General features: G+C 45.4%; 1 protein-coding gene across 4 annotated transcripts; it reads right to left on the bottom strand.

Moving 5' to 3' along the window:
- Positions 1–5470: 5470 nt before the first annotated feature.
- Positions 5471–23385, bottom strand: TXNL4A (thioredoxin like 4A). Of its 4 annotated transcripts, none has more exons than XM_069464852.1 (4): positions 22377–23385; positions 21689–21862; positions 8807–8910; positions 5471–5797 (listed from the first exon to the last, which is right to left on the bottom strand). In XM_069464852.1, exons 2-4 carry the CDS (start codon positions 21839–21841, stop codon positions 5626–5628), a joined length of 429 nt encoding a protein of 142 aa, XP_069320953.1. In that variant the 5' UTR covers positions 21842–21862; positions 22377–23385; the 3' UTR covers positions 5471–5625. The 4 variants fall into 4 exon arrangements, with proteins under 4 accessions (XP_069320953.1, XP_069320955.1, XP_069320956.1 ...); XM_069464854.1 differs by lacking the exon at positions 22377–23385 and adding an exon at positions 22335–22366; XM_069464855.1 differs by lacking the exon at positions 22377–23385 and adding an exon at positions 22302–22322.
- Positions 23386–23691: the final 306 nt, after the last annotated feature.

Genomic DNA, 23691 nt, shown 5'->3' with positions numbered 1-23691 from the left:
AATCGCATCATTTAAATTCAGTGTTCTTGGTGGTTTAAAATCATGGTAGTTCCATTTGGTTTTGTGACAAATCTCAAAGCATCTTAGCTGTAATTGTAATTTTAGTAGAAACTACAGTAGATATTTGAGTTGAAGTAAACCAGATGTGAATCCTCATCAGTGACATAGAACACAGATTATAAACCCAGTATTTTAAAGAAATTAAGTATCAATAGAAAAGAAAGCTTCAATTATTAACTAAAATAAAAACTTTGAGACTATAAAAAACACAGTAACTTCTTTCTAAATAAAGTTCTAAGCTGATCTCCTTTATAGGCTGCCAGCTAACATCTCAAATATTCATGTAAACCACAGACACCCACCTTTAAGGAGATCATTTGGCTTTATATAGTATCAATACCTGTTTAAACATCTTCCTGACATTTTTATAAGTGATTGCTGTTTTCTGCCAACTTGGAAAATTACATATATGTTAGAGGTATCTGCAAATTTTCATAAGGAATAGATAGACAAATTTACACGGGTTAAACACTCTTATTCTATTTTAATATTTATTGTTTAAAGTTGTATATCCCTAAAGTCAATACAAAATTTATGTAGAAAACAGTTTACTCATAGAATAAGTAAAATGGAGCTAATTCGACATCAAATGCAATATTCACATACCTAGAATTTAAAACTCATTTAACACAAAGTTATGAAACTTAACATAAAGCTTATAATAAAGGGTCAAATAAAGTCTGGGTGCAATTTCCTGAAGTTTTAAATTTTCAAATTTTAAGTGAAAACACACAACTTCCTTTCTTTGTCAGAGTATTTAACATGCAAACCAAGTTATATATAAACTTGTAACATCTCCACTTCAACCATGTCTCTTGCTTGATGTATCGCCATAGACTTTCCTTTTATTTTTCTTTAAGATGGGGTTTTGCGATGTTACCCGGGTTGGACTTGAACTCCTGGGCTCAAGCGACCCCCGTAAATCAGCGGGACGACAGGCGCCACCGCGTCCGCTCCGTCACCGGAGACGCCTGGTTCTCTCCCCTCCAAACCCTCTTCTACACGAGGGTCAGAAAGATCTTTTCAGAACGAAAACCCGGTCCTGCTACGCTCCTTCCGCGGCAAAGGCCCCGCGGCGCGCACCCGCCTGCGCCCCGTTCTCGGGCGGGCCCAGCTCACGCAGGTCCCTTCTGGAAGTCAGTGTCCCTCACTCTCAGCGCGCCCTTTTAAATCTTCAGCCTGAACTGATTTCCTCGGGACCTTCCCCGGACCGGTCCGGGTCTGCTGTCCGGTCTGCGGTCCCCAGCCCCCGCCGCCCCCGCCGGCCACGCCGCAGCCCCAAGCCTACCCCACCGCGGCGGCGGCGCCCGACTCCCAGGAGCGCGACCCCGCCGGAACCGCGGCCCGGCGCCGACGGCCCAGCGCGGGGAGCGGCCGCCCTCGCTCCTGCTCCGCCGAGGCTGCTCCACGGGGGGCGCTGCGACCGCTTCACCGTAAGCTCCACGTGCGCACAGACGCCGCGCGCCCGAACCGCCCCGAAACCGTCCTCCCCCACGCCACCGCGGGAAAGTCGCCCTCCGGGAACCGGTCCCAGTCGGCCTCTTTGGCCGGGGACCGGGGACCGCGGCTCTGCGTAACCGCAGGGGCCACTTGGGCGTCACAGTTGTGACCTGGGACCACCCTCCCCAGGCCGCTGCCGCGTGTCCTCTGCTAACCACTGTGTGCCCCGCGCTGGCACAACCTGCCAACCAGAAACTGCTCAGATCGTTTGGAGTTAATGAATTTCAAGAGTTTCAAAATACTTTGCACTCGTTTGTACGATGCTTTCTGTTCGTGGCCCGTGAGAGCACGGCCGCCGTCCCGAGGGCTGGAGGACGTGGCCCAGCGGCGACTGTGGGAAGACCAGCGCCACGTGTCCTTAGTAGAGCACTGAGACCGTACAAGGCGACGCGAACCTCGTCAGGACACTGGGGCATTCCTTTTATAGCTTTCGATGATAAATGTAAAAATGCCATAAAAGAATCCGAGAATCAGATCCATTTTAAAATCCATTAATAGGCCGGGCGCGGTGGCTCACGCCTGTCATCCCAGCACTCTGGGAGGCCGAGGTGGGAGGATCGCTCCAGGTCAGGAGTCCGAGACCAGCCTGTCTCTACTAAAAATAGAAAGAAATTATCTGGCCAACTAAAAATATATATAGAAAAAATTAGCCAGGCATGGTGGCGCATGCCTGTAGTCCCAGCTACTCGGGAGGCTGAGGCAGGAGGATCGCTTAAACCCAGGAGTTTGAGGTTGCTGTGAGCTGGGCTGACGCCACGGCACTCTAGCCAGGGCAAAAGAGCGAGACTCTGTCTCAAAAAAAAAAAAAAAAAAAAAAATCCATTAGTAAGTAAGTCATGCAGGGAAATCTATTCAAAATCAGCACCCACGTGAAGCAGGTGCCCAACATGTGTCCACTCTGAGTTTCTTGCCCAATTATCACATGAACTTTCAGGTAAGAAAGAATCCCAGTGATGGCCGGTGGCTCATGCCTGTAATCCCAGCACTCTGCACTCTGAGAGGCTGAAGCCAAGGATCACCTGAGCTCAGTTCCCCCTGAGCAAGCAAGACCCCATCGAGAAGAGGAGAGAGGAGGGGAGAGAAGAGAGGAAAGGGGAAAGGAAAGAAACCCGGTGAGGCCACAAATCGCCCTGCACGTCCCCTTTGAGAGTGGCTGGTTAGGGTGGGCGTAGACGAGGGTGCGCGCCTCATGCCCGCTCTGTGCAAGATCAGTGCAGGCACAAGGAGGCCCCCGGTTGCCTCCTGCAAACACACTGGCGTTTTAACCTTTCACATCGTTATTCTGAACATCTTAAAACTGTATGTAAGCGACACCATTCTGTAAGTGGCCTCCTCCTCCTCTTGTTTTTCTGTTCTGTGGTATGAGACTCACCTGTCCATGGCTGTGGCTCTGGTTCAGTCTCTAGCTGCTCGGTAATAGTCCTCTGATGATCCATCTTCTACTGGTATTTGACCAGTAGTGTTTCCAAATAATGCTGCAATATTCTCGCCTGTCTCCTTGTGTACACATGCCAGCTTGTCCAGGAAATTGACTACTTACCCTAGTCTGAACCTAGGTGTACTGCCTCCGTTAGCTGCCATAACTAATTTCTGGATTTTGCCTAAAAGCCATCCTGGGAAGATGGGAAACAGGAACCACTACTTCCTTCCACCTTGATTAAAGCAACATGAAACAGCAGATGAGGCAAGGCTCAGCTACACAGGCCTAGGTTTCGAATTCATATCCTCCGTTGCTGGTTGTTAACTTGGGGAAATATAAGCTTCAATTTCCCTCTCTGCAAATTATCTATCTTGTAGGTGGTTGTAAGGATTTGAGAAAATTGCTCGCAAAGCACTTAGCTCAGGGGAAGGTAGACAGCAGATGCACAAGAGAGAAAGTTGGAACGGAGTCTAAATCACTAGGAATTCAACTATGCTGTGATCACAAAGCACCAGCGAAAAAAGTTATTAAAATCAAGTGTGAATGAAGTTACTACGGCGCATATGTGTGTCATGGACTGAATGAATGCTTATGTCCTCCCCAAATTCTGAGTTGAAGGCGTAACCTCAGTACGTCTGTATTTGGAGTCGGGGCCTCTACAGAGGTGACTAAAGTGAGGTCGTAAGGTTGGCCCTGAACGGACAGGAATGGTGTCCTGTGAGGGACACCAGGGAGCCTGCCTGGTCTCTCTCCCTGGCACCCACGGAGGGCCCGGTGAGGACACGGTGAGAGGGCAGCCGTCCCCAAGCCAGGAAGAGCCCTTGCCAGAAACCAAATCAGCTGGAGCCTTGATCTTGGGATTCTAGACTCCAAAACTGCGAGGAAACAAATTTCTATTGTTTAAGCCACCCAGTCTGTGGCATTTTGTTATGGAAGTCCGAACAGACTAAACATTTACAATAAATATACAATAAACTTAAAAATCTGGAAGGTAATTTTTTGCTTATCTTTTTCTGGTAACAGCTAATAAAGCTGTTATCGATGAGAGATATAAGTCACATACCATACAATTTGCCCAATTAAAATATACAATTTCAATGGTCTTTTATATAATCAGGATTGTGCAACCGTCAACACAATCATAAACATTTTAATCATCTCAAAAAAAAAAAAAAAAAAAACCCAACCCCTGTGCCCACTGGCCACACCTCCTCATGCCCCCATCCCTCTCCGTCCTAAGCAACCACTACTCCACTGTCTCTGTGGATCTGCCTGCACTAGACACGCCACACAAGTGGGATCTACAGTATGGAGTGACGGGTTCCTTGCACTTACACTGTTTCCAAGGTTCATCCATATCGTAACATGTATCAGTACTTCACTGCGTTTCACAATTGAATATTTCATTGTATGGAGGGACCACATTTTGTTTTTCCATCCATCTCTTGAGGGTTTCCACATTTCTGGCTATGTGAACAATGCAGCCGAATACAAGTTTCTGTGTGGACACATGTCCAGCCCTCTTGGGTGTACACCTAGGAGTGAGATTGCTGCTCAAATGGTACCAACATGATCAACTCTCTGAGGACCAGACTGCCCCGTTTCCCAAAGTGGCTGGACCGTCTTATATTCCCCCCAGCAGTGTGTGAGGGTTCCAATTTCTCTACATCCTCACCGACACTCGTTATAATCTGACTTTTTGAATCTAGTGACCCTAGCGGCTGTGAAGTGGTATCTCATTTCAGTTTTGATTTGCATTTCTCTAACAGGCAGTGATGCTGAGTATCATTTTATGTGCTTACTGGCTATGTGTTTTACCTTATTTGGAGAAAAAGTAGGAGTGTCATACTGAATGTGCTGTGTGCCTGGTACTTGAGGTCATATGGATTCTTTGCACCGACCTCTCACTGTGACATGATTTTCCCTATTTTACATATGGGGAAAACTAACCCACAAGAGATTAAACTGTAGATTTTCATTTGAATTTTAAATCAATTTAAAAGGCATACACTCATTTGTATTTATGTAAAAAATGGGTTTCACTTGTTTTTAAGTACTCCTCATGTTTGCACAATAACCATAAACCAGCCGAGTGCAGTGGCTCACGCCTGTAATCCAGCACTTTGGGAGACCAAGGTGGGATGATTGCTTGAGGCCAGGAGTTGGAGGCCAGCCTGGGCAATACCTATGCAATAGCAAGACCAATCTCTACAAAAAACACAGTTAACCAAGTGTGGTGGTGCATGCCTGCTGTGTTCCAGCTACTCGGGAGGCCGAGGCAGAAGGGGCACTTAGCCCAGGAGTTGGAGGCTGCAGTGAGCTATGATGACTCCAGGCAGGGCAACAGAGTGAGACCCTGACTGAAAAAAAAAAAAAAAAAGAAATATAAGAGCTTCATAGGGTAAACACCTTAATCTCACTCCAAGAATGAAGATAAGAATTCACTTTGACCAAAATCAGTCATCTATACATGAAGTTTCTTAAGCGCAATTCAGACTGCTATCACGGCGTGTTTATTTCAGCTAGTTAAGGCCCTGCAATCCTATCTCAGCGACCCTCCAGCCCTTGAGCTTCATGTACTTTTCCAAAGGCTTTAAATAATTTGAAATATCTCCACATTTGTCCGTACACTGTGGCTCACGCGCTCAGTATCTGTATTTGGTGGAATAGTCCTTGGGAGACACAACCAGGCCGCGGCCTTTGCGGGCCCCGCGGTACACAGTCTCTATGATGTCCACCATCTCCTGCTTGTCCTCCATGGCCCAGTTAATCTTGTTGTTGTTGCCGGTGCCCAAGTCAATCATGATGTGCTTGTTCCTGCAGAGAGACCAGGGCGTCAACCCCACACAAATCCCACAATCCCATGGAAAAAGCCGTATTTTTCCTGTTGTTAAGAACACATACACTCAAGAGGGTACTCCATGATTTAGGTAGAAGGCGGGAAACAACCTAAATGTGATTTTTAAAAACGCAACGCGTTGGCCACCAAGCTTTTCCCATATTTTTCTGCATTTCTTTAGGACAAATATCCTAAAAGGAAATTAAAAAGTCAAAGGACACAGCTTTAGTCACTTGGAGAGACAAATTGTTCCCCAGAGGACTGTATTAATTTGCCTGAAAAAAACAATACATACATTTTTCATAGTGTTCTTATGAGTACTTGGCATACATTTTGTTAAAAGTCCTATGATAGTGAAATGAAAATGACATTTTATACTCTATAATTAGGGAAGTAGATGATTCTTTACATGTGGTTTTTTTTTTTTTTTTTTGAGACAGAGTCTCACTCTGTTGCCCGGGCTCGAGTGCCGTGGTGTCAGCCCAGCTCACAGCAACCTCAAACTCCTGGGCTCAAGCGATCCTCCTGCCTCAGCCTCCCGAGTAGCTGGGACTACAGGCATGTGCCACCATGCCCGGCTCATTTTTTCTATATATTTTTAGTTGTCCAGCTAATTTCCATTTATTTATTTATTTATTTATTTATTTTTTCCCAGTAGAGACGGGGTCTCACTCTTGCTCAGGCTGGTCTTGAACTCCTGAGCTCAAATTATCCTCCCGCCTCGGCCTCCCAGAGTGCTAGGATTACAGGTGTGAGCCACCGCACCCGGCCCTACATGTATATCTTTTAAGAGGCTAGATTTCACCTTATGAATTTATATGTGCACTTTACAAGGTAAAAATATTAACCCACTGTACTTACATGAAGTTTTCCTGGTTTGCTGAAGATTGATTTTTATTAATTTAACTTCTCACTTCTACAAGATCGTACATTTGGCTTCAATGCACTATTCCATGACAAGTGCCACCTGAGGTCTCTGGTTTGGCCTCCTCTCAACCAGAGCGAGCTACGGGCAACTCCGATGTCAGTCTCCTGCTTCAAACCTTCACTCCAAGACAAGATTCCATGTCCTCACGCTGGCCCAGGGGCCCAGGGTCGGACCCTCACCTGCCCTCGTCCTTGCTCTCCCAGGCAGGCCCCACATGATGTGCATGGAGCTCCTCCTGCGCTGGCTCCAGGCTGCCCGCCAGGCATTCCCCACAGCCCTGGCTGCTTTAGGTGCACTTCCCAGGAACTATTTCCATGCAAACACCTGCCCCTTCGCACTTCCCCAACTCCCTCTGCTAATCTGCTCAGCTGCTTGCTTCTATCAGATGAAGTTCTTAGTGTTGTTGAGACTAAGAAATATTGATTTATAGAAATGCCCCCTATATTTTTAGAGACAGATATGATTTCAGAAGTCAAGGAAGGCTTTGCCCTAAAGGAAAATGTGAACGTGTTAGTTCGCATGTCAAAAGCTGCCTCCCTCAGGAGGGCGTCTCAATGGTCAGTAGCAGCTGCTTTCCAAGGTGACACTGCAGTCCGGGCCTGTGGCTCTTACCTGTTTTGAAAGACAAAGCAGGTCTTGCCTAGAGCCACTCATGTGTGGAATCTAAAAACGTTGATCTCATAAAGTAAAGTAGCATAGTGGTTACCAGAGGAAGGGGTGGCTGGGGGGCAGGGGCTTGCAGAGATGTTGGTCAAAGAATATATATTTACGGTTAGAAGGAACAAGTTCAAGAGATCTACTGTACAGCATGGTGGCTACATTTAATGACAATACATGGTATTCTTGAAAAATGCTAAGAGAATGGACGGACGTATTCTTACCACAAAAATAACTATGTAAGCCTATGTGTTTGTTAATTAGCTAGGTTTAACCATTCCACAATGTATATATACTTCAAAACATCATGTTGTACACAATAAACACATACAATTTTATGTCAATTTAAAAAATACATTTAAAAAAAAATTAAAATCAGATTATCCTGGATTGTTTGCGTGAGTCTAACTAAACACATGAGGCCTCTAATAGCAGAACATTTTCTCAGGCGGAATTCCAAGCTGGAGAGACCCAGTATGTTGGTGCTGGCTGTGACGGCTCGGGGTCCCCAAGAGCAGAGAGAGCCCCTGGCCCACAGCAGCGGTAAACAGATCCCAGACCCATCACCACAAAGGACAGGCCTCAGCCAAGAGCCTGAACAAGCCAAAGGGGATTCTTGCTCAAACCCCCGAGATGAGCAGGCTGCCCATGGCCTGCTGAGACCTTAGGCAGAGACTCCAGCTGACCCTGCCTGGACTCTGGCCTACAGAACTGTGAGGTCAGAAATGGGTGTTGATGTCAGCTGCCAAATCTGTGCACGTGTAACACAGAATATAAAATGAATACACACCCTACACAACCCACCCAGACCTTCCTTACCCATAAGAGGCTCTACTTTTGGAATATGGTCGAATGCTCATATTGCTATTTACCAACCTCTATGGTAACTATAGTAAGAAATTTTGACAAGAAATAACAATTTCAAATGATGATTTCTTTCCAGATTAAATCTGCACAATAGAATTTTTGAGCTGATAAAATAATCTTGTATTTATAAGCTAAGTAATTGAGTTCAGGTTTTCCCCTTGGATATCAAAAAAGGACATTAAATAAAATCATTGATATCATATTTAATAAGTGAGTTATTTTAAAACATTTTTAATCAACAGATTATAGTCAAAGGTATCTTAAATGTCAATAAGAATGTCTTCCATTTAATTATATTAATACTTTACATAGGTTTCCGGGGAAAGTTGTTTCAAAAGGGTAATTTGCTACTGAGCAAATACTAAAACTTGAATTGTTACTTTAAAAATTATTTAAAGGGCTTACAGTGATTGCCTGGTGAAACAAACTGGACTGTGGCATGACCGTATAATCCACTTTCTTCTAAAGATATCTCAGCTATGTTAAACTTCCACACCAACATTCCATTTAAATAACAACTTTTAAGATAACATACCTGAAGAAAAACATGACGGTACACGGATCATATAACTCATACATTTTGTTGAAGTCAGGTACTTCTGTTATATCCACAAGATAAATAACTGCAAAATTTTTAACCTAAAAGTAAAGGAGATTAAAAAAAAAAAAAACTAAAGTAACAGATTGATTTGGATTTCATCCTATAAAAACAATTATAAAAACAAAATCAAGAATTTGTGTATAACAGAAGAGTTTTCACACTATTCTTCAACATTTGTTCCCAGTAGAGCTAACACAGAGGAAACTGATGCACCATCAGGACCCTCGGGGGCTGGCTACTTCTACCTGGTGTCAGCACTCCTCGGAACAGTTGGGGAACAGCTAAACTTCACTCAGGCCACAAGTTCTGAAAGTCCTGTGGAAAACACTCACAGCTATGAAATTCACACTGATCTAGTAATAGTCTATATGAACTTTTACAAACACTTAATAACATGCATTAAAAAATGCTCTAAAACACGCCTGTAGAATCCAGCCATCCAGCCCCCATCATTTATGTTTGAACACTTAAAAATACGAATCACACTACAAATGATACCATATATAGCAAGTTTTCTACAATATTTTAACTACAAGTTCATCAGAGAAGATTTAGAAAAACCAAAAAAGTATAAAGAAAGTAAAATCACCTCCAATCCCAACACCCAGAGGTGATTGCCGTTAACATTTTTGCCATTTTCTTTCCCATCATTTTTCTGGGTATATTGTTAAAAATCTGTTTATACTATTTTAACAAAATGTGGCCATAATGTGATCATACTACATTTTGTATACTGCTTTAATTATGAGCATTCTCGAGCCGGGTGTGGCGGCTCACACTTATAATCCCAGCACTTGGGAGGCTGAGGTGGGAGGATCACTTGAGCTCAGGAGTTTGAGACCAGCCTGAGCAAGAGTGAGACCCCAGGCGCAGTGGTGCACACCTGTGGGCCCAGCTACTCAGGAGGCTGAGGCAGGAGGATCTCTTGAGCCCAGGAGTTGGAGGTTGCAGTGAGCTGTGATGATGCCACTGCACTTCAGCCAGGGTGACAGAGCAAGACCCTGTCTCAAAAAAACCATGAGCACTCTCTTAGGTAAGACAAGGTCACACTGGATGGGCGGGCCCCACCCAACATGACGGCTACGGGAAGACACACCCCTGGCAGCACCAAGGACTGCAGTGAGGTGTCCACAGGCCCAGAGGCATCAGTAGTTGCCGGCAGCACCAGAGCTGGGAAGAGCAAGGAGGGACACTCCCTGGCAGGCTTCCGAGGGAACATGGCCCTGCCACACCTCAGTTTTGGACTCTGGTCTCCAGAATCATGAGAGAATAAATTTCTGCTGTTTTAAGTCCCTCAGTTTGTGGTGCTTTGTCATGGTAGCCACAGGAAACCAACATGACATACACAACATTTCTTCATATAATTCTAAAAACCTGACTATAATTTAGAGAGCAAATAACATATGTAGGATTTGCATTAAATACTGTAGCCTAAAACATGAGGGGTTAGATAACAAGACTAGCCAAATGTTGATAATTGTTGAAGCTGGGTGATAGGAATGAGGGTTGCTATCCTCTCCTCTCTGCTTCTGGGAATATTAAAAATTAATATGGAAATTTAAACCACCACCAGAGAGAGGGAGGGATGGAGGGAGAGAGGAGAAGAACAGAGAGAAAGTTCACAGGGAAACTCCATTTGCCCTCCAGCCTGGCAGAGAGAACCTTGATGAGCCCCCAGCATGCGGCACACCCTGGATGCCTGTGGGCCCCACCATCCATGTGTGGCTTTTAAAAACCCCTAACGTGCACCTGCACATTTGCATCACACAAACTGCTTGGCTGGATCATTCTCAGTGAACACCTATTTCTGAAACTGGTTTCCTGCAGTGGCGACAAGGGAATGTGTTTGTCAGATCGCTAGAACCTAGTTTTATTTTCATGGTAAACTAGTAAAACTGTATTCTGGTTTTATTTAAAAGCAAAATACCCTACTATAGAAGTTAAGACCACAAAATGGTCACAGACATTAGGAAAGTGGAGGTTATATTTCATTTTTATCCTTTCAATGCCTTGTTCAGGGATAGAGACAATAAATACCAATAAAAATCATATTAACTTCTAGAGTCAGGAGGCAAATATTATTTTAAAACTCAAGTTGACAGGGCTATAAATTATGTATAGAAAAAAGTAACATCACAAAAATTTTATCCTTTTTTCTTCTATACAAAACTATTAAATAATATAATCATTTGTAGTTTATAATGATTTGTGGGCATTTAATAATCAGAAGGTAAATGAATAAATGCAACGTTTAAAGACAACCGTGTTACAGAGGAGGGAAGGTGCTTGGTCACGTGGACATGGGGGGACGGTGCTGGGTCACCTGAGCACCGAGGAGGGGAGGTGCTTGGTCAGGTGAGCACCGAGGAGGGGAGGTGCTTGGTCAGGTGAGCACCGAGGAGGGGAGGTGCTTGGTCAGGTGAGCACCGAGGAGGGGAGGTGCTGAGTCACGTGGGCACCGAGGAGGGAAGGTGCTGGGTCACTGGACGCGGAGGTGGGGACGGTACTGGGTCACGTGGGCACCAAGGCGGGAAGGAGGTGGGTCATGTGGACACGAGGAGGGAAGGTACGGGTCACGTGAGCACCGAGGAGGGGTGTTAGAGTGTGTGTTTTGCGCGGAAAAATCATTAATCTGCCGTTCTGCTTCTGTAAACCTGCTTGCTCAAGATAGTACCCCCAGCACAGCAATTCCTAAGTGACTACAACACCCATGTTCTGCGTAAAATGTTTACAGCCCCCACGTTTTGTGTAAACAAAATATGGCCCGGAGCCCAAACTGCCCGGATCCTGTTACACCAAAGACAAGAAAATGATGTAATGCTCACTCAAGGCTTTTTGTACACATGCTTGCTCAATCTTAATAATTTTCCACCATACAAACTTACGATATAAAAACTTTCTGTTTCAAAGGCTGGCTGCTGCTCTCTGTGCCGCCGCCTCTGGCAGTGCAGAGGGTACTCACTGGCCAGCTAATAAAGACTCCTGATTTGGCTCAAAATAAATAAATAAAGACAAACATGTTATCTCCTCTTGCCTTCAAGCTCTGGCCCATGGCATCTAGGCCCCCGGAATTCTAACAGAAGCAGATGATCACATCAAGCTCACGTCCTACAAGAACCTGAATATCCTATTTCACCACAAATGGGTTTCAGGAATGTATGCAAGGCACTTCTAACTCATGAATTCTAATTCTTTCAACAGCCCTAACCAGGCTTGTTAATGTTTTACATTTGATGGGATTAAGGCTCAGTAAGGTCTCAGGATGCCCAGCCACAGCGAGAAGTGGCAGAGCTGAGATTCAAGCCAAGCCTGGATGAGATTTCCTAGACCGAGTCTGGCAGCCATCAGTGTTCCCACCTGCGGCAGGGGCGGGGCCCTCGGGAGGATAAGGCACTTGTCAGGCTAAGAGAATCCCACGTGTGGAGAGAAGACCCGAGAGAGCAGCCCAGTCTCAGGTGCCACACCTGGAACAAGGCAGCACAGGTGCGGGGAGAGGCTGGAGACGCCAGCAGGGACGCAGCCTCGAAGGACCTTTTACACTTAAGGAGCCTGGGCTATTGTTTATTTATTTCTAAGCAAGGCGGGGTGGGTAAAGAGTTCAGTTTTGTACACACCGAGTTTGAGAAAACTAAGGGAACATCCAGAGAAAAGTTACTATGGGCAGTGATGGCACAGGCTGGAGCTGAGCAAAGGAGTCTGGGCTGGAGAGAGTCACCTCACCGCTGCCACCTGCACCCAGCAGTGACCCCAGCCAAGGCAGCAGATGTTGGAGAAGGAACAGCCGGGAGGTGCACCAGGGAAGGCACCCTCAGAAACCACGACAGGAGGCTCCCAGGAGGGAGCTGTGCCGAACACCCCAGGGAGGTCAAGAGGGGACAGAAAAGCGCCTGTGACTCTGGCTCCTGGAAAGTCACAGCGACAATGGAAGACTGCAGGGGCTGAAGCCCCGGGGAGGACTGGAGCCAGCGGCATTCAGTGTGAACACACTCAGGAGCTGAGCCAGAAGGCCTGGAACAGGCCGGCGAGGGAGGAGGTGCATCTCCGCCGAGCTCCGCCTCTTGGTGAAACAGGAAATGCCGTCGGCGGGCTGCAAAGAGGTGGGTCGGAGGAGCCCAGCCGAGCAGGCCTCCAAGATCCGCGGCTGGAAGAGCCATCTCCAGGGCGACAAAGGGCACCCAGCCGAGGGGCTGGATAAAAGCCGCCGCCACATACTCTGCTGCAGGGTCAGTACCTCATGTCCTGGCCAAAGTTTAGCCTGCCAGTTTTTAAGGTTCTGCCTACATCTAAATTTCACTAAGCAGAGATAATTTCTCCTATCACTTTGCACATAATAAAACAATGAAAGAGGGCGTGGTGGCTCATGTCTGCAGTCCCAGCACTTTGGGAGGCCAAAGTGGGAGGATCACTTGAGGCCAGGAGTTCCAGACCATCCTGGGCAACACAGTGAGACCCTGTCTCTACAAAAAGAAAAAAATTAGCAGGACGCAGTGGTGCGCACCTGTAGCCATAGCTACTTGGGAGGCTGAGCCAGGAAGAATGTCTGAGTCCAAGAGTTCAAGGCTGCAGTGAGCTATGATCATGCCACTGCACTCCAGCCTGGGCAGCAGAGTGAGGACCTATGTCTCTAAAAAAATATCAATTAATTAAAAAAAAATAAATAAAAATTTTGAAAAAGAATTATAATTGAAAATGACTGTTGAGCCTAAGAATACTGAGTTATAGAAATGCCCCCTGTATTTCTGGAGACAAGATTTGATTTCAGAAGTCAAATAAGGCTTTGCCTTAAGGAAAAAATAAATGTGTTAGTTCAAAAGCTGCCTCGCCTCAGGAGGGCGTCTCAGGAAGGCCTCTCGTTGGTCAGTAATAGCTGCACTTCAAAGAGACAGCTGTAAACTGGGCCTATGGTTCTCACTTGTTTTGAAAGACAAGGCAGGCCTCTCCCTTAGAACCAAAAGGTTGCCAGAGCTGACAGGTGGACCCCCAGAGATGAGAGCTAATCAGATAGATATGCTAATGCCCACGCCGGGCCCAGATGGAACCATGCGGTTGAAGTGATTAACACAAACCACAGCTCCTGTTGACTTCTGGGATCATCTCTGTCTCCAAAAACACAATCACCAGAGCCAAGATGTCTCTGTTTGTTACTAAAGTAATAGCCTTATCATAAAACTTAGAAGTTTGCCCCAAGATTTTATAACTTATTGTTCCCCTAGTTAGAGCTAGTTAAAGGATCTGTAGTAGCCTTTTAGGAGACTTTGACCCTAAAGCAAACTGCCTGTTAATATGTAAATGAGAGCCTGTATCTACCCTATAAAATACCTGTGTGGAGTTTCAGTCTGGGATTTTTTATGCGGGAAGAAATATATCCATCTGGACAACCACCTTACACCTATTTTCATAAACCTTTACTTTATAAAGTATATCTTTGGCTCTGTGTATTATTACTATCATTATTTTACTTTTATTTCTGTTTCCTACTATTTTTTTCATCCTTTGCGATGACCCCTGCCTGAGAGACCTGATCAGAAGAAAAAAACCTCTTTGCGGGGAGCATAGCTAACTCCCTGCTAACTCCCTGCAAACAGGTGTAGTCAACTTAGAGACCTGATGGGAAGAAAAAAACCTCTTTGTGGGGAGCGTAGCTAACTCCCCGCAAATGACAAATATTATTAATAACATTAAAGAATAACCAAACACAAGAAAAAAATCCTGCCTCCTAAAGCACAAACTGCCAATTCAACGAAAGCCCAGGACACATTTCAGAGTCAACACGAATGACTCAGTGGACTGGACCCCCAGCGCCTCCAATCTCCCAAGTCAAAGCAGAAATTGACAGGAGAAGCCACATCCTCCTAAAAGTGATTAAAACATTTCATCTATTATTTTGTAAATAAGAACATTTATTCAAATTCAATGATTTCATGTAATTTTCATACTGTAAATGATAGTTTTGTAAGATTTTGAAAAAATGCCTTATTTCTCCTTTTCTTCAACAATGCGCAAAATTGTAGGTCATCCAAAAGTAAAAATAAACCACAACTAAGTGACACCACAGTACTTAATTTTTTTCTCCCTTTCTATATAAATTATATTATGGTTCTTCAAATTAGTTTGAAGCCCCCCAAGAGTAGGGAATTATATCTGCTGTTGCTACTGATTTATCCTCAGAACCAAACAGTACCTGACACAAACAAGGCACTAGCTAAACTTTTAACAATAAAAATGTTTTAAAAACTCAAGGACTGTATCTTTTTTTTTTTTTTTCCCCTGAGACAGAGTTTTGCTGTGTCGCTCAGGCTAGAGTGCCGTGGCGTCAGCCTAGCTCACTGCAACTTCAAACTCCTGGGCTCAAGTGATCCTCTTGCCTCAGCCTCCCGAGTAGCTGGGACTACAGGCGAGAGCCAGGACGCCCAGCTAATTTTTCTATTTTTAGTAGAGATGGGGTCTCGCTCTTGCTCTTGCTCAGGCTGTTCTGGAACTCCTGAGCTCAAGCAATCCTCCTGTCTCGGCCTCCCAGAGTGCTAGGGTTATAGGTGTGAGCCACTGCACCCAGCATATTGTTATTAAAAATGTGTTCCTGGCCCAGCATGGTGGTACACACCTGTAATCCCAGCACTTTGGGAAGGCCAAGGTGAGAGGATTGGTTGAGGCCAGGAGTTTGAGATCAGCCTGAGCAACAGAGCAAGACCCCGTTTCTACAAAAATATGGAAAAAAAAAAAAAACACAATTAGCCAGGCACGCTGGCATGTGCCTGCAGTCCCAGCTGCTTGGGAGGCTGAGGCAGGAGGATTACTTGAGCTCAGGAGTTCAAGGTTGAAGTGAGCTATGATCACGCCATTGCACTCTAGCCGGGGCAAAACAAACAAACAAACAAACAAAAGAACACGTGGTTTTGGACAGAATGGATTTAATGATACAATTTTGAATTCAAACAGTCCTGCCTTAGGAGACGGTTTGGTCTAATGTCTTACTTAAGGGCAGTGTCCTGCCAGGGGCTTGTGTACCTCTAGTAAGGACGGGACCCTCCTCCAGAATGCTGTTCCCGTCTGGGCAGTTCTGTGAGAAGTGCCAACACAGCGCCTCAGCTGCCTCCCTCTGGCTTTGACTCCCCAAACTCACGTGCCCAAGCCCACCCTGCGTGGCTCGCAGGGACTGTGCTGTGCTGCTGCTGTGTGGGCTGAGATGCAGAATACGGCAGAGCTATTTCTCCTCCTCATTTCACATCCACTAACAAATCTGTAGTAAACTGTGTATTTTTTTATATAAAACTGAAATTAAGCTAGATGTCCACTATTTTTTTCTCCATTGTAAAAATGTTCATTTTGAAACTACAGAAATGGAATGGAAAAGCCATTGGCTTGTATCAGCCCAGCATGTTTATTTTAAACAAGTTACATAACTTTAGAAAACATATGACAGTCAAATAAAGTAGATAGTATAGCAATGTTCTGTTTTAGGAGACCATGTCTCACCGCATGTTGCCTAGGCTGGCCTCAAGCAATCCTCCCACTCAGCTTCCGGAGCAGCTGGAACCACCCCTGTGCCACCACGTCCAATTCAGTAGCATGGGAGTGTTTTAAAGTGAGAAGTAAATGTTCCTTTTCCAGACTCACATATTTTCTTGTAAGGGAAGGATATACAGTCTGTTTTTTCTCCAGCTAACATCACAACAAACATTTCCTCACGGTAATAAGTAAAGCTCTTAGAAAAAAAAAAAAAAAAAAAAAAAAAAACATTCTATCCAGAAGCATGGACATTCCCAGTTTAAACCCCAGTTCTTCGGTTTTCAAGGCAATTAATTAACCAATTTGCAATGCCTGTCTAACGGAGCCATCCTGGGGCCCATAGGAGATACCCAACTTCCCAGCACTGTGACAGCTCAAAAAACAGAACTGTTCATTACTGTGTTCTCCTATCACTGGACATTTTGGATGTTTCCAATTTTGCTATAAATTACAGCAAAATTCTCACTGAGCATAAAACCATGTATAGTTGCGCTTTGTTTCCTACTGAAGAGGTAGAACTACTGGGCCCTGAGGCCTGATGACTCTTCAGGTTCTTCATATAATGCCAAACTGCTTCCTATAAGGATTATATCAATTTTATTCCCACCTGAACATTACAATGACTTTCACCCCAACCAGGTAATGCCACAACATTAAACGCCGTTTAATCTTCGATATACCTAAGTAACAATACGCACTGTTTTAATGGGTGTTTCTTTGAAGTTTTACTTATTAACCATTGGAATTTCTATTTTTTTTCAAGTTCATTGCCCATTTATCCATGGTGTTTTAAATTTCTCTATTTGCATAAGTCGTGTGTATATACATAAGCATAAGCCTATATCTAAAACAACATTCTGCCTACTATATTTGTAGTAATCTTCACTGTTTGAATAGCACAGATTTTTTTAAACCAAGTGCCATACGTATAAATTTCATTTCTTTATTTGCATTCCATGACTTCAATCTATCAAGTTGTTTTTTTTTTTTTTTTTTTTTTTTTTTTTTTTTTTGTTGAGACAGAGTCTCACTTTGTTGCCCAGGCTAGAGTGAGTGCCGTGGCGTCAGCTTAGCTCACAGCAACCTCAAACTCCTGGGCTCAAGCGATCCTACTGCCTCAGCCTCCCGAGTAGCTGGGACTACAGGCATGCGCCACTATGCCCGGCTAATTTTTTCTATATAGATTTTTAGGTGTCCATATAATGTCTTTCTATTTTTAGTAGAGACGGGGTCTCGCTCAGGCTGGTCTCGAACTCCTGACCTTGAGCAATCCACCCGCCTCGGCCTCCCAGAGTGCTAGGATTACAGGCGTGAGCCACCGCGCCCGGCCTCAAGTTGTTTTTTAATATGTATTTTTTTTATCATTTGTACAAGAGTAAATGTTTTTTCCAACCTTGCTGCCTACATTTCATAAGCATGCTTTTTCTTCAAGCGTGTTAGAGACTGGAGTGTTCAGCCACTCAATCTGTCTCCAAGTTCCAAGTGAGTAACTCTACAGAACACACAGCCAAAGGCTGACACGTGATTGCCAACCACCGTTCCACACTTCTGCACGGAGTTCCTCAACCAGCTAGGAATCCACATAAGATTCTGGAAAAAATGTTCTGGGAAGTCGATGGGTATGACAAATTTTAAGCATCAATTTTTGCATTTTTAAGTAATTCATTTCAAAGCCATCAAAAAACTGAGTGCTAACTTTATTTTCTAAAACGAATACTTGCTCTGATTAGCCTACTCATAATAATTTGAAAGTTTTGTAATGTGAGAGAGTAATGCCAGTAACCACAGTGGCTGATGATTACTGAATGTGCCACTTGCCACGTGACAGAAGTGTTCTAGAAACCTTTACGTTAACTCAATCCAACCACCAACGTATGGGCTAGGTGCTATTACCGGCTTTCCACAGATGAGCGAGATGAGGCACTGGGCCAAGTCTGTAAAGACCACACAGAGGGTCAGTGGCAAGAGCAAGGCTCCAGTCTGCACCCCCAGCCACGCTTCCCACCCCCCATGCCTGCTGCGAGCCACAAGCCTGTTTTGAACCAGAGACAAAAATACGTAGGGAACACCAAAAATATGCATTGTTTGTTTCTACGGGACTCCTCATCTGGCTGAGGGTCGACTTCTACTGGTTCATTTGACTCTCTGTAATCCTTAATGTGGTGTTTATGACAAATCCCCTAATATCGTTCCTAAAAAGTTCCATAAATACATCTGCCTTATGTACTATTAAAATGTACTATCATGAGTCATTAATATCACCAAGGGTATTTTAAACTCTATTTGTATAGGCTTTTTAACACAAAAATTAAATGTCCCATTTATTCTTACCCAAGGTGGAATTTAGGTAACGTGAACCCCAGAGCATTGCCGTGAGACAAACTGTGTTTCTACACAATGGAAAAAATACCCCAAAGCTACATGAAATAGTTCCTCGTCAAAACTGTGCATGAAATCAGCTGTTAATCGAAAACTTCAATTTTTATTATCACTCTTATCAATTAAATTGTCCCACATTTATTAACAGCAAACGCTGGACATCTGTCAAATCTTTAAGTGCATCTCCATATCTTCAGACCAACTTTCTTCATTAAGTTTATAGCTCAAAGCTGATCCAGCATGCGGTGGGGACAGGCACCGCAGAAACAGCACATCGACGTAACACATTCCAGGAGAAATGGTACAGTCAAGTCCAGCCTGAACATTTGGAACTTCACTCACTTTAAAACAGCTGGGTATCCAAACGGGGCTCGTACCAAGATGAGGAAGACCCTGTTATCTGCCATTTCTGCAGAGGGAGATTTTTAAATAGAGAGTTATATTGCTCTTTATACTAAAACCTTAGATTGCAAAATTTCTTGTTGAGCTTCCCCCAAAAAGGGCTTCCAGAATTATGAGTTCATATTTTGCCCTTATACTAAGAAAGTAAAACATTGACAGTCTTTTAATGCATTTAAAATTTGCACTTTAATAACTGTAATATTGCATTAAAAGTTTATTGATAAAGTAATCCAAATTTTTGGACCAAAAAGAGAGACTAATTTAAAAAAACCAAAGAAAAATACCCAAAAGTGAGCCCAATTAAGCTGTCCTTACCAACAGGTTCAATACCAAATAAAGTGTGTGTCCACTAGTAATAATACAGTGATTCAGTCTATAACTGACATACAGGAATTAGAAAAGAACAAATCTGGTAAAGCCCCCAGACAGTTACATCAACACATAAACTCTGTTTCCTAGCTAAGCGCCTCTTGCTGAGCTTTGCGCGGATGTGCCCGCCAAAGGCTCCCATCTCCAGCCACCCTGGCCTAGTGCTGCAGGCAGCAGGATCTAAACACCACCCGATGTTCCTTCCACCACCTGCGACGTACAGCAGTGAAAGATTCCAGAACACATGTCTCAAGTTATTTCAAAGGCAATAAAGCCAAGATTTGCCTATGGGGAAACTGCTTTTAGTTGATTCATCACTGAATTTCAGCAATCTGCCCTTGTCCACCACTGCTTAAGCAGCGGAAAACTGGTTCCCAGGCACGAGCTCTCTCATCACTTCTGACCCCTGGCAGGCAGGACCCTCTGCACGTGGGAGAACCGCTGCCCTCACTGACCCCCAAGTGCCCCCTCAAGGCCTCACTGTCTCAGCGTCCTAGAGGAAGAGTCTGGGAAACAGCTGACAACCAAAGCACTCCTACTCTAATTCTGACCTCCGCTGGGGGTTTCTGAAAAGTGTGGCCCTAATAAAAAAACAAACAAACAAAATATCTTGCACTCTTACTGGATTAAAGTAAAAAAAGAAAAAAAAAAGAAAACTGTGGCTCAAAGTCAAGTCATATCAGAATTCCCTGCGGAGCCTCCTTAAAAAGCCATTTCCAGACCTCGCTCCAGACCTACAGAGTCAGACTCTCTGAGCTGCATTTTAGAAGCACTCCAAGAGATACTTATGACAACTAAAATACAAGAACTGTCCCTAACACGCTGCCTCTTGATCTAAATAGGAGATAGTAAAAATTAATGAATGGCAGATCTTTCCTTTCTTAAATATACAATATAGCCTTCTCTCCGTTAGTATTTACTCGAAGGAGTGACTTTAACCCAGGCTGTACTAGCATCTGCGAGAGAAAAGATAGCTTCAATGTTTCTCACCATTCATTAAAATGAATGACCTTTCAAATTACTTATAGAATATTAATGTCAAATATGCCAAATATTTTATTAAGACCTTAATATTTTTGTCTTTGCCCTATTGCTCAATTACAAAAACCCAAATAAAACTTCTCCTGAATCCACCATAAGGAAATTAAAGAAAAGGAATTAAACCTCTGGTCATACAGTAGTGTCTGACAAACAAGTGCCACAGACCACCCAGTATACTAATATTAAAAATCCAGGGAAACTATTTCTAACAAAAGCATAATTCTATTTTCTCCTGGTGTTTTCTGCGTTTGAATCACTCTAAGGTATACATCACATGACTTACAAAGAGCATGGCAGGATAAAGGAAAAAAAAACCCTCCAAAATAAAAAGAACAGGATTTACTATGCTATTAACATAAAAGTTCTGCTTTGTAAATACAATAAACAAACAAGAACCAAAAAAAGACCACCCTTTCAAGCAAGCTATTTAAAGTAAGCTTCAACGTTCTCAATAAAGCCTAAAAATGTATTTTGTTCACTGCACTAAAAATTTTGAAAAAACACCATATCAATAGAAATGATTAACTTATTTGGGAGGAGGGGGATCATGAACCTCTTTAAAATTTGAAAAATCATACAAACTTCTCCCAGGAAAAGGTAAATTATTCTGTACATCCTCACATCACAAAGGTAAGAATCTGCGTATTGTTTCCTCTTTTCATTCTTTTCGCTACATTAGAAATTAAGCCATTAAGAATGAGTATATGGGCCCGGCGTGGTGGCTCACGCCTGTGATCCCAACACTCTAGGAGGCCGAGGCGGGAGGATCGTTTGAGGTCAGGAGTTCGAGACCAGCCTGAGCAAGAGCGAGACCCCGTCTCTACTAAAAATAGAAAGAGATTATATGGACAACTAAAATATATATAGAAAAAATTAGGCGGGCATGATGGTGCACACCTGTAGTCCCAGCTACTCGGGAGGCTGAGGCAGGAGGATCGCTTGAGCCCAGGAGCCTGAGGTTGCTGTGAGCGAGGCTGACGCCACGGCACTCACTCTAGCCGGGGCAACAGAGCGAGACTCTGCCTCAAAAAAAAAAAAAAAGAAAGAAAGAAATTCCAACACAGTGACACCACCCGGCAGATTACCGAACGCGACGCGACGACAGCGGGGCCGCCTTACCTTCTCAGCTATGCTGTACAGAACCTCATCCATTTTCATACAAGTGGGGTCCCAGTCGTGCCCGAACCGAATGACGACGACTCGGTCCTCCTCCGAAAGGATGGCCTGGTCTACCTGCCAGCCGTTGTGCAAGTGTGGGAGCATGTACGACATCTCGGCGGCCGGACCGGGTGCCTGTGGAGGGGACACCGCTAGCTGCTTCTCCGCCCAGGGCAGGGCACCTGGCGGGGACCCCACCCGCAAGCTTCGCCAGTGCGGGCGGCCGCCGCGGGGCGGGCCCCCCAGGGCTGGGAAGCCGGCCTGGTCCAGAGCCCACCGGCGGAAGACACTGCCCGGCCGGGCCTCCCCCCACACACCATCCTGTCCCCCCGACCCCCTCGCCCCGCCACCTCGTACCCTGGTACCCTCCTTATCCCCCCGACCCCCTCACCCCCCGCACCCTCGTACCACCCTTATCCCCCAACCCCCCCCACCCCCCGCACCCTCGTACCCTCCTTATCCCCCCGACCCCCGCCCCGCCACCTTACACCCTGGTACCCTCCTTATCCCCCAACCCCCCCTCATCCCCGCCCCCTCACCTCGCACCCATCGCTATCCCCGCCAGGCTCCTCACCCCCACCAGCCCCGCAAGCTCCCGCCCCCTCACCCCGGCCCCGCGAGGCCCCGTCACGTCCCGGCCCGCCCGCACCTCCGGGTAGGGTCAGGGGCTCCCGCCCAGGAATTCCTCCGGGCGTGCAGGCGCCGGCGCCGTGCGTGCTGACGCCGTGCGTGCCGACGTCGTGCGTAGCGGTGAGGGGCGGTGCTGGTCGCCGTCCTGGCGGCGGGTCGGGCTGGACGTGGGTGGGCGTTGGACGCCGTCTGAGGGGCGGGCGCCGATGCGGCCCCGGTGGCGCGTCGCCGAGCTGGTTCCTGAGGGTCGCGGGCTTCCCGTTTCCGTCCTTGCAGGGCTGGCTCGGCTGTGCCCCGCGCGTGCCGGCCCGGAGCGGGGGTGCCGGGCGGCCTGCGGGGCGGGGCCTCCGCGGTGGGGGCTCGGGTCTCGTTCGGTAACGCGGAAGGCACAGCGTGTCCGCGCGGGGTCAACCGTGAGGGCTGCGGCCCCGTCGGGAGTGCCCGGGTCGTCTCTGCCTCGCGCACGGGGTCCCCGTAAACTGCAGGGTCCTCCTCTGGGAGCGAGGGTGGAACACAAGGTGACTTGCCCCTCACGGGCACAAGGTACGGGCTTGGAATCTGAGCCCTTATTGTCGTTATTAACCTCAGCCCGTGGACGCCTACGGCATGCCCCCAAATTAGCGTCTTGGCAGTCACACTTGTCAGGCATCAACACAGTCGCTTAGCCTGTCGCAACCAGTTTATTAACAGAAGAGTTCTCCAAGCGAAGGCATAAGACTCACATGTCCCCAAGTAACTTATTGAAACTAGTTTCTTTAAAAACATTTTTCATTGTGGTAAAATATATGTGATATAAAATTGATCACTGTAACCATTCTTAAGGGTGGAAGCTCAGTGGCATTAAGTGCATTCATATTGTGCAGCCATCACCTCTGTCCGTCTTCAGGTACCTCTTTTTTTAAAAACTTTTGAGATATAAGTCACACACTAAAATTCACCAATTTAACGTCAGGTGGTTTTTCAGAGTTGTAGAACCAACGCCACAATCTAATTTTAGAAAATGTTTGTCACCCTGAAAAGAAACACCTTACCCATTAATAATCATTTCCCATTTCCCTCCCCCCAACCTCTGGCAACCACTAATCCATTTGCTACCTCTATAGATTTGTTTATTGTAGACGTTTTATATCAGTGGAAACTCACAGTAGGTAACATGTAAGTCAGTTTGTGAGGGACTTCTTTCATTTAGCTTAATGTTCTCAAGGTTCATCCATATTATAGCAGACTTCAGTAGTTGGTTCTTTGTTATTGCTGATTAATATTCCATTATATGGATATACTATATTTTATTTGCCCATCAGTTGATTGACATTCGCTTTTTCACTTTTTGGCTA

Source organism: Eulemur rufifrons, unplaced genomic scaffold (genome assembly GCF_041146395.1).
Source record: "Eulemur rufifrons isolate Redbay unplaced genomic scaffold, OSU_ERuf_1 scaffold_150, whole genome shotgun sequence".
Classification (NCBI taxonomy): Eukaryota; Metazoa; Chordata; class Mammalia; order Primates; family Lemuridae; genus Eulemur; species Eulemur rufifrons.
Note: the sequence above shows the minus strand (reverse complement) of the source record. Positions and strands in the feature narration are given on the sequence as shown.